Genomic DNA, 11080 nt, shown 5'->3' with positions numbered 1-11080 from the left:
TCTTTCCTAGGTCACTTAGCAAGTACAGTTTTTTCCTATGTTTATGTATAAAATCATTCTAATTTTTCAGATGTTCTATAGTTTTTGTCTGTTGAACTGATAGCAGTTACTTTATTTTTCCTTAACTGTTCATATTCAATGCTATTAAATAGTTTTAAGGATCACATGGCTTCATTCTTGAATTGTAATTATCGTGCAGGTTTTGTGAAATAACTAGTAACTTATTATTCATCATTTTCCCTTTAGCTCTATTTAGTAGGAAAATTAAATTTTGATTTGATTTTATCATCTTTACCTCCCTCTTCTGGTAGAATGTGGTAGTGACGCTGTGTGTATGCCTACATGTACACAGGGTAGCCTTCCCTGTACTAGCTACTGTGTATCTTTACATACTTTATACTCCAAGCCTCAAAACTGGCTTGACCTGGTTTTGCTGATTTCTTCAAAGGTACATTTAAGCAGAGGTTTCTTCATTTATTTGTCAAGTTATTACTGCTATTATACTTATAACATCAATTTTTACCTGAAGAGTGCAGGTAACTTGAAATCAAGATTATCGTGAGAATTTCTATCTTCAGATAGATGGTTAGCTGGTCCAAAAATCCTTAACCTCAGAGAGCTGGGAGAAGCTTCAATTTAAGCACTGTTTGACCACTGAATTTTACATTTAGAAATCTTGTATGGTAATTTCTTATTTGTGATGATAAGTAGGAAGAAACACTACTCACGTGGCAGGTTGTATGTGACTTCCAGCTCAGTACCTGCCTCTCAGAAGAAAGCGAAATATTTGTAACATTAGGAGCAGAACATAACTAAAAGACGTTGTGATGTCCATCCCATTGCAGTAAAGAGATGAATGCACCTAGAATTTGGACTGGAAATTCAAAGGCGGCTTCTCTCTTCTAGAAGTATTTTTGTGTGGCTTTATGAGTCTACTTAGGTGGTTTAGGAATGATGTTATGTGATAATCTAAAGGTGGCAGAGGGGCGGCAATTGAATCTGTTACAGCCATATTCTTACCTGAGCATTTGAGAGATATAAATGGGATTTACAAGTAAACCGATGTGCAATGCATTTTTATTTGTAGTTGGATCAAGTCCAGTTGCTTCAGCTGCTGCCCCTGTTGCACCTCCACCACCGCCACCTCCTCCTCCACCACCACTTCCTCCCCCTGGTCTACAACAGAGGATGTCTGCAATTGAGCTCATTAAAGAAAGGAAAAACAAAAAAACAAACTCTGGACAGCATCTGACAGAAAATGGGCCAAAGAAATCTGAAATACCAAACATGCTGGAAATTCTCAAAGACATGAACAGCGTGAAACTACGCTCAGTGAAAAGGTAATAAATATAAATAAGAATCAATGTATTGATGTTTGCATTAACAGTATGTTTTTATGACTTAGAACTATTTCAAGGTGAGACAGATGCTGGTGTGACATCTGACAAACAGAATGCAAAAGCATTCACTTCTAAAGCTTTGTTTTGGACTATGTTCATGCTTCTCATTTTCTTTTCTAGATCATCAGAAGGTACAAAATCTAAAGTGGCTGACCCTACAGATCCTGCAGCGTTAATAGCAGAAGCTCTCAAAAAGAAATTTGCTTATCGATACCGAAATGATAGCCAAAGTGAAACAGAAAAAGTGATTCCAAAGACTGAAACAAAGACAAAGACTGAGGTCGTGCTGGTGAGTATCATGATTCTGAACACATGCTTGGGCTAAATTATATTTGTCATAAAACCCAACGTGTGTCTTTCTGCCAACATATGCAAATACCTATGAGCTAGCATCCCTGTCCACAAACCCCTATGAAGTACTGCTGATACACCAGGATTTGTGGCAATCATACGTTTTTTGTATCAAGGCTTAAGATTGCATCCTCTTTTGGCCCTAGGTTTAAAAAGCCCTGTTACAGTTTTCTTATTTTTTTTAAAACAAAAATCTTTTCTGTTGCCACAAGCATGCAATGTTCTGAAAACTTAATTCCTAAGGGCTCGTATCAAATCTGGTTTGATTTGGTACTGTATCAGAAAACAGAATGGAGTTTGCCTGTTACTGCCAACCTTAACCATTCAGACAGTACATGTGAAATTTTGAAGCCAGCCGTTCCTAGGAATGCAGAAAGTAAATGGTTCAGAATGCCTGCTGGATCTTGGTATAAGGACTGTATTCTAATAATTGGAAATGCTGAGTAAATAAGCAGTTTCTTTACAGTGTGAGAATGTTAAAATGAAATTGCATTTAAAATTCTCATCATGGTACAAGTTAATAGCTTCTGGTTTATTTCAGATTGATTTGAAATTTGAGTAAGGGATTTTTAAGTAAGTGGTGAGTGTTCAAGATGCAAGTTTCTAGCAATATACAGTTGCTTAAAAAATGGGCTAGTATAGATCAGTTTTGTTAGTAAGCAGTCCTTGAAGCCTTGTGCTATACAACTAGAGAAGAATAATAAAGAGTTGTTTTTCCCTTTCTGTGTTTGGAAAAATGCACGTGAAAACTCCAAAAGAGCTGTCTGCACTCTGAATTAACTAAAAGGCTAGATATTCCCCAAGAATCAACCACTTTTTTCCCCAGCATCGCTGGGACTTCAAGTGTTTTATTCACACATGGGGTTTTTATGACACTCCACTTTTGAAATTTACAGTCACACTTTTGAGATTGGGAGATTAAGGGTCATCAAGTCCTCAAAAGCTAAGAAAATGGAAGGTTTTCATTTGCTAAATGATAGAATGTTGATCCATAATGAGCTAATAAACATCTGTCAGTCCTCGTATGATCTTCTTGTATGATACAGTTTTTAAAAGGATTTGCACAAAAATGTGGGATAAAGCAAGAACAGAAATACTGTTAAACTGCTGCTAGAGCAACTGGTTGTCAAATTCTGAAGATAACTGCATGTATCATCTTCTTTTGTTCTACTAGAGTGAACTATCTGTAGTCAGAGCTGCTCCAGCAGATGGTTAGCTGCCTCATCTGAGTGCTTTCAGCTTATTGCTGACACAAGTTTCCCTTTAACTTAATGGCTACAAAGTGGGTGAAATCCACGTGCAGAGAAGCAGGTTGATAAAGGAATTTATCTCTGCCCAAGTTCTTGTGAGGAAGAGATATTTTCTAAGTTTTACTTACAACTTGCATGGATAATAGTTCAGCTAGGTTTCTGCTCAAAGCAATCTGAACATGTTTCTCCTTTCCTTCTCAGTTTGGACCGCACATGCTGAAGTCTACAGGAAAAATGAAGACTTTAATTGAAAAATCTTAAAATATTAAGATCACTACATGAAAGACTGTTTGTTTTAAGCTGTTTTGTGTGAAATCTTTTATGTCGCAAATAGCACGAGTACCGAGTGGTCTCTTACAACACAGGAAAAAAACTAATGTGAAACGTAGAATTGAGGCACTAAACATGTTTGTATGTGATTTATCAAGGGGAATAAATTTGACCATTATACTCAGGTATTAATTTTCTATTCCAACCTGGCCTTCTACTCAGACTTATGTGGTGGTTTTTGTTTATTAACACTAAGTTATATATACAACATTGTTTGTGCATAACTGACCACCTTAAAAATTTGTGTACGTTAATAATTGATAGTGATACATCCTTAAGTTAATATCAGTTATTTGAGCTCTAACTATAACTTGCACTACAATGTTTAGTTTAATACTGAATTTTTCATGTCAAAGTCTTTCTTTTAAACTTAATTTTAGCAAATTTTTAGCCCAAAGAAAACCTGAATGCATTCTGCTTCGTACTGAAAGTGAAAAAGCTGCTGCAGAGGTCACCTGGTATGAGACATTTTAAGCAGCAGCACATTTTCGTGCAGAGTTTTTGTTTTGTTTCAAATGAGCTTGCAAGGGTAAGAGAGCAAAACCTACTTGTATCATCCTCTGGCCACTGTAAAGAGTGCATGACAAGTCTGATCCTGCTGGGGGAGCCTCTGTGAGTAGGTAGTCCAGTGAATTTAAAATAACCACTAGATAGCAGCAGAGTAAAATGATTAATGTCAGAGCATGTGGTAATTAGCATAGGAGTGGTGTAGGTAAGAAAAAAAAATATGCAGTACTGTGGGGTGCAAGCTGCCAAAAGTATATTGTTCATCTCAGCTGTGCTAATTGATACTCACAGACACCTTTTTATCCCCAGCTATCTTGAGTCCCCAGATGGGTTTCTAGCAGTTGGGGGCTGCACAAGCCCTCATAGTCCTATGTGCAGGGAAGAGGTAGTACAAGCTGTTGCACGTAACCGGTTTTCCAGGGGAAGCACTTTTGGGGACTTCCCTTAGCAGCTACTTGCTGCCAGACCTGTACAGATCTCGTTCGTTAACCAGCCACCTGAGCTGATGTCTCCAGCCACAGGTGTAGAAAGGGCTGGTTGAAAAAAGCTGTTGAGGAACCAGAGAGCACACTTCTAGGAAGCCAAGGTTTGCTCTGGCCATAGAAAAAGCTGAGTCTGGGTATTTCAAGTTTTCTAAGTTGATCTGGCTGCTGGAACAAGTACAAGTGCCTCTGTTTTCTAGGAAAAGGAAAAAGCAGCACTTTTTAACTGAAGAGAGACAGCTGAAGGGCTCTGACTGGGTTACTGAAGATGACTGAAACTTTGCTGCTTTATAACTGGAATGGATTGCATGATTGCGGAGGATGTCATCTTGAAAGTGTTAATATGTACACAATGTAACTTCCTTCCAAAACGCTATGCCATCAGTCCTACTGACAGGCCATTAAATCTTTCTGTTCTTTTAAATGCCTTTAAAACCCCTTTTCAGAAGTTAATTTTGGTTTCAAGTTTTGTATTTAATGCTTTATTGCCACTATGTAAAATTAAAAGCAGTTAAAATAAACATTGCGTATGTGATTTGTGGTACTCGACAAACAATAGCAGCCACCATAAAGTATAGTTTACATTCTGTTATAGTGACCAGAGATGAATGTAGCAACAACTTACTTGCATCTCTTCCAGGACTGGACAACTTACCTCGCTGTGCAGCAGGAGTAACAGTAGAGTTAATCATAGAACAGCACAGTAGTATTATTCAGTTACACTCAGATTAAAAAAAAAAGATCCGGAACCAGTGAGAAGTTTATGTCTCACCACAAACATAGCAGGAAGGTACTCAGCGAATGGTCTCTATCCCTTGGTACACTGGGGTGGCACAACGACCCCCCCTCCCGAAAGGCCACAGCTTCAGAATAGCTCGCCCAGAACCCCTCTGCTGAAGTCCTCCTCTTCTTTCAGAGACACAGCCTCTGTCGAAAGTCAGGGTTCAAATGAAGTAACCCGGTCCAATCAAGTCATTAACTTTTAAAATTCAGGACACCCCTTGACCTACTGAAGTAGGCTAGAACATAAGAAAAACCCCCACCAAACATGCTCAGTTTGAACTGCTGATGTGAGATGCATGTATCCAGCACCCCAGAAATACAACAACATGCAGCAAGCCTTATTAGTGTTGTAAAATTACGGTAAAAGAAATGTCACCTGCACAAGCAAATAAAACCACAAAGCTGCCCTCAAGTAACTTATTTCATACCTTTCTGTAACTTAATTTGTATCTTTCTACATGAAAGCTTTTACCTATGCAATGCCAGTGCCCACAGAAAAGTATCTCAGGCTGAAGTCGTCAAACTAAGGACATTGATGTGCACTGGGCAGAGACCTTCGCGTAACCTACGACCTGTTTGTACCTGCCTGTCTACATGAGTGACTAGCGCAGGAACAGCGCTGTAGGTTAAAACAATGCATGGCAGGGACCCAGCCTCTGTCCCGTGACGCATTTCTGGACGTGGGTGGGCTGCCTGGCTGTTGCATACGCTCCTGGCATACGCATGCTCTCAGCTCTCACATGAAACGTTTAAGCTGTAGGAACGATGAAATTCAATGTAGATTTGTAGAAGGCATTTCTAGACAACATGCTCAAGAAAAGGCATTAATTTTGGGGGGTTTTGAGTTTTTTTGTGGGGTTTTTTTGGTTTTTTTTTTTTTTTTAATTCAGTTAAATGTCAGAAGCTTCCACATACACCAATAGATGGGATTAGAACCAGTCTTTCTAAATCCAGTCTGGCAGAAAAAGACAGAAGCCCCTTTCCAGGAAAGGTGGCTTAGAACAAAACCACTGTTTTATTCTAGCACCTTGACAAGCTGTACTGGTTCCTCTCGGAGCAGATGACAGCAAGATTACACAATGTTAAAGAGTAACAGGTTGTTTACCAATATTATATTGAAATATTGCTATATACATATTTGTAGATTCATTAATTTTAATTTTCATTAAAAGTACATACTAAAATATGCTTATAAATAGCCTCCAACAAGTAGCGAAATTTATATTGCTGTTGGGACCCTGTCTTTTAACCAGGTCACATTTAAAAAAAACACCAAAAAACTGACATTATCAGATACTGATTTTAGTGGTTGTTTTGAAAATAGCTGCAGGCTTGGAATATGCTTTATTCAAAAACATCAAAGAGGAATCAATACTTTTCCACATTTAACCCTACGAGTCTGTGCAGCCTGTAAGGAAGCTTAGCTGCAGTGTCTCTGTAGTAAGTGACTCCTACACAGCCACCACCTCTTTGGCCAGCCAGCACTGGCAAGTATCACCCTTTCAAAGACAACCTGCTAAAATAAGGGCTTTCCTGTTACTGCAAGTTATAACCAAAGCTCATTATCACATTTGATCCTTCTCTGTTGGAGTCAGACAACAGCAAGAACTTGCACTGACAGCAAAGGAAGGAAGTTCACACAGGTTCAAAAAATGGTTTCATTATAAATTTATTTCTTTAAACATGGCCACTTTGAGATTAATGATACTCCAGGGAACATGAAAGAATAATGAACAACTTAATTTCCGATGGGAAACAATCAGGTAAGTCAGGATCTGCTTTTCAAACAGTAAAAGTCCAAGCTCCAAGAGGCAACAAGTTTTGGCATATGAGGACTAGTATTTTCAAATCCAAAAGTTGGCTTAGTTTTACAGTGGAAGCTGACTATAACCTTAGCTATCTTTCCATAATGCTGGACTCGGTCATAACTTAAATGTACAGGAACATAATGTGAAAAGATTTTTTTGTTTTTATTAATTAAAAGTTAACAGCAACAGGCACATATTAAAATGAATATGGCAAAGCCTTTACAAATGGCTTTACGCTGAAGCTCTCCCAAAAATGGCTGTTGCAACAAACTGTAAACAGAATTAATAAACAGTCTTTTACAATAACAACAGGGAAATACAAATTAACTAAAAGAAAGCACCAGTTTCTCAAACTAGATTACAGTTGTGCTTACTGTACTTAAAACAATGTAAAACAAATTACAAAAATGGAATGTTTTAAGTTTAAAATTAGTCCTTTAATTTTGTCCTAAAAAACATCTTCTCCTTTTCCCATCAAAAACCCATCAGTGGGTGATGTTTCTGTAGAGGGAGGAATACGTAAACAATGCACTTTTTTTTTTTTTTCAAATCAAAAACAAATTTGGTCACTTAGCTTTGTGCATAGTTTAAGGCATCTGTAGCAATTTGTTACAGTTTCCTCCCCAATGTGGCTGTTCATGAAATTGTCACATTCTAAAAGAATAAATAAAAAAAAAATAATAATAATGTTGCTGTTCAAACCCTTCCCGGGTATCCTCCCACCCTCCCCTGTCCCAAACATACTCACACACCCACACATACACACACGCTGCAGCGAAAGGGGCATTTGTACCCTTGTTCTGAAGGACACGCTTCCCATCCCATTTTATTTCAGATTGGCAAATACCCTGAGCTGATTATGGTGTTTAGACATTCCACCTTTTTCTTGCATGTGCAGTTCAAGTGTACAATAGTGAAAACAACATGCGATGTTTCCACTGCAGGATCACAATGCAGTTCGGACGCTTCCCCCCACCCCCACCCCTTCCCTTCCCAAATTCAGAAGTGTTTTCTGCCATTAAAAAAACTGCATTCCCATACAGCACTGGAGTAAAGCTTGGCTGTGCTCTATGATGAATGCTCAGTTCCCAGTGCACAAACAAAATTATGGCAAATGGGAGGCTTTTCTGGCATCCAAAGAAACAAGAGCTGCAGTCTCAGATTTGATCTTTTTCTTTTAAAAAAGCAAAAAAACCAAGTTAGTGGTTCCTTCACAGCCATGCGCAAAGGTTAAGTCTAGAACCGATAGTTTCAGAGTACATTTGTAAACATCAAGTCTTGCCAGAGGCAGCAGAGGATGGGCACTTCACATTTCCGTATTAAAACAGGGACTGAGTGGAAGGTTTTGCTTTGAACAGATTTATGCAAGTCTTGCTAAATTCCAAGAAAGTGGAACAATCCATGTCAAGTCTTAGATTTGAAGACCGTATTCCAAATTTCACCAATAAACCAAGACCATATGGCACAATGAAGTTTTCGTACTGTTCCTTCAAGGCTCAGTCACTGCTGTGCTTTGCATATTCAAGGTTCCGAACGAAAACCAACTGAGGTGTATGCATATTGCTCTATGTTCAGAACTTGCAGTTTAAAAAAATTCTGGTTCAAATGGTCTGTGTCAAAGGAAAACTTGGAAATAAATAATGCTGGCATCATTTTACCATTTTACCAAAACCTTGGGCAGGCAAGTATCTCCTTTAATGCAACCGTGCAGATACCAAGAGAAGAGGCAGTTTTGTCATGAAGACTGAGGTCAGGACAATCGAGGTTCCTGAGGTAATATGTCTGAGTCCATTTCCTCAAAAGCGGGGTCAACGTCGTCACCACTGCCAGACTGTTCCCTCTGCACTCCCTTCCAGCTAGCCTTGTTCAGTCCCAGGTGGCCAAGCATTGTCTGTGAGAGCCTGGTGTTTGAAAACCGGGCCCATTCCCCAAACAGTGGCTCCACTAAGTAGGTCATAAAACCTTCGAAAACAAGCAAACAAACATATTCAAGTGAAAAAAAACAGGGCAAAAACCCCACTCTAACTATTTTAAATACAACTTAGTAGAAAAAAATAAACAATGAATCAGACTATTCTTCTCCAGCGTGCATTTAACAATTCCTTTCAATATTTAGGGCTTCTTTACAAAATAATGTCTCAAAATGTAAAAGATTTTACTGGTCAGTCAAAAGAACAACATTATATTGGATTACCAATCAACCTCCTTTCTTTCACAACAAGGACCAAAGGAAAATATTGGAGAACATGGGGAGAGAATCTAAACATCAGCAATTGAGTCACAGAAACTACTTTAGAAAACCTAAATTTCTAAAAGACAGATTTTATAACACATTACCCCACAGACAGTCTGAACAATATTACAGGGGGAAAAAACCCCATTCTCTTCACAAATATTAAGCTGATTAAAAATAATGAAAAATACAAATTAGAGAAATTGTTAAACAAAAAGTCCACAGAACATCAACATATAAGCATTTATATACATGTTTGCGTGTATGCGGATGTGCACATATTTATGTCTATTTCCATGAACCAAAAAATTCAACAGTAAGAATACCAAAATTGAATCTGTCAATTACAGAAATGTATCATTGTCTAACATTATAAATTAAAACAGTACAGCTAATTGAACAGATACATTTGTCTCTAATTTCAAGCACTAATTCATATTATGTTTGTTAAATTGATTATTTTCTTTACTATGTTTTCAGTTGAGTCCCATTCAATCTACATGAACAACTTTATTTAAGAAAAAACTATAAAAAGTCAGCCCTTTTGCTAATTTAAATTCAACTCAAGTTAGCAAAAACATTACTATAATGGCTATTCACAGTTCTCCATCAACTCTCTGCCCACCACCCTTTTTAAGACTGCATTTAGAAGGAATGCTAACTTTCCAGAGAGCTGAACCCAGCGAGCTGGAACCCTGTTGTGGCAACCTCGCTGCGAAAGGCACCTGAGACTGCACGGACAAGGGAACAAATTCTCCTGCTCTCCCCAAACTGGTCACTTCAGATGAGGAAAGTTCTCGGCAGCAGCACAGGAGAAGTCAGACAGCTGCTTCCCATGCTGTACCTGCTCTGTGAGAAAACACGGGGGCTTCAGTCTCCAGGACTGTCACCACAGCACCTTTCGTAAATACTTAATTCAAGGGAGAAATGTTTATATAGCAAATTGAAAAACATTGCTCTTTTTAACTAAGTGCTGCCACACACAGACACAGAGCACATGTAACCACTAGGAAATGCATCTAAAACGTACTTTTTTCACATTACACCCTGAAAGAAATGTACTAAAATAAATTGAACTGCAGTTACCAATCTGGATGTTGGCAATAGTTTCCGTCTGTCGGTCACAAAGTGGACTCACACCCAAGTGATATTTTTTTTCAATATCTCCTAAAGAAATAAAAATATAATACAACTATTAAGTCATTAAGTCCAGACCCAAATGGAAATCAAACACTGATAGAGGCGAGTTGTGCAAGTTGGATGCAAGGATGGTATCTTGCAGCAAGGTGAATGCATTTACTTCCCTCCTCCATCTCCCCAAAAAAACAAAGTAGCTCTGTCACAGAGACTAACAGTACTTTGTATTTTTCATCAAACAATAATTAAAAAAAAAAAATCAGATCACAGGTTTCCTGAAGGATTAACACACTTCGTTGCAAAACCTCCCAGACTGCCACAGAAATGATAAATTAAGATCCCCCCTTGGTAATCTGAAAGAAAATAGCTTAGCCTTCAGAAATCTCTCACTGAAGGCACTTTGTGGTTCAGCTTCCCCACCACATATATCTCAGAATAAGCTTCACATGATTAGCACCAGTTAAAGCAGTCTGTTCCCCATTTATTGGATCCATGAACAAATAAGCATGTCTCAAGCAAGTCAGACTAGCCTTAAGAAAGGAGAAGCACACTTATTATTAAAACAACTTAATAATAATGGAGAAAATTCACTCCATTTCATAGAATCATGAAGGAAGGGACCTTTAAAGGTCATCTAGTCCAACCACCCTGCAATGAGCAGGGACATGGTTGCTCAGAGCCTCACCTCAAACCTCATCTAGTCCAACTTGACCTTGAATGTTGCCAGGAATGGGGCATCTACCACCTCTCAGGGCAACCTGTGCCAGTGTTTCATCACCCTCATTGTCAAAAATGCCTT

The 11080-nt window shown here is 38.4% G+C and overlaps 2 protein-coding genes across 2 annotated transcripts in view; one reads left to right on the top strand and one right to left on the bottom strand.

The window, feature by feature from the left end:
• MTFR1 (mitochondrial fission regulator 1) overlaps nt 1–3262 on the top strand; it is a 16386-nt gene extending 13124 nt beyond the window's left edge. The window contains exons 5-7 of the mRNA XM_010288024.1: nt 1088–1340; nt 1521–1689; nt 3203–3262. Coding sequence (XP_010286326.1) covers nt 1088–1340; nt 1521–1689; nt 3203–3262 — 482 coding nt within the window. The remainder of the gene's footprint in view (nt 1–1087; nt 1341–1520; nt 1690–3202) is intronic.
• Nucleotides 3263–8586: 5324 nt separating this feature from the next.
• The window catches only part of PDE7A (phosphodiesterase 7A), a 43303-nt gene continuing 40809 nt past the window's right edge, over nt 8587–11080 (bottom strand). Inside the window, exons 12-13 of the mRNA XM_010288023.1 lie at nt 10231–10311; nt 8587–8873 (exon numbers count right to left, since the gene is read on the bottom strand). Coding sequence (XP_010286325.1) covers nt 8662–8873; nt 10231–10311 — 293 coding nt within the window. The 3' untranslated portion in view covers nt 8587–8661. The remainder of the gene's footprint in view (nt 8874–10230; nt 10312–11080) is intronic.

This window comes from Phaethon lepturus, unplaced genomic scaffold (assembly GCF_000687285.1).
Source record: "Phaethon lepturus isolate BGI_N335 unplaced genomic scaffold, ASM68728v1 scaffold3655, whole genome shotgun sequence".
Taxonomy (NCBI): domain Eukaryota; kingdom Metazoa; phylum Chordata; class Aves; order Phaethontiformes; family Phaethontidae; genus Phaethon; species Phaethon lepturus.
Note: the sequence above shows the minus strand (reverse complement) of the source record. Positions and strands in the feature narration are given on the sequence as shown.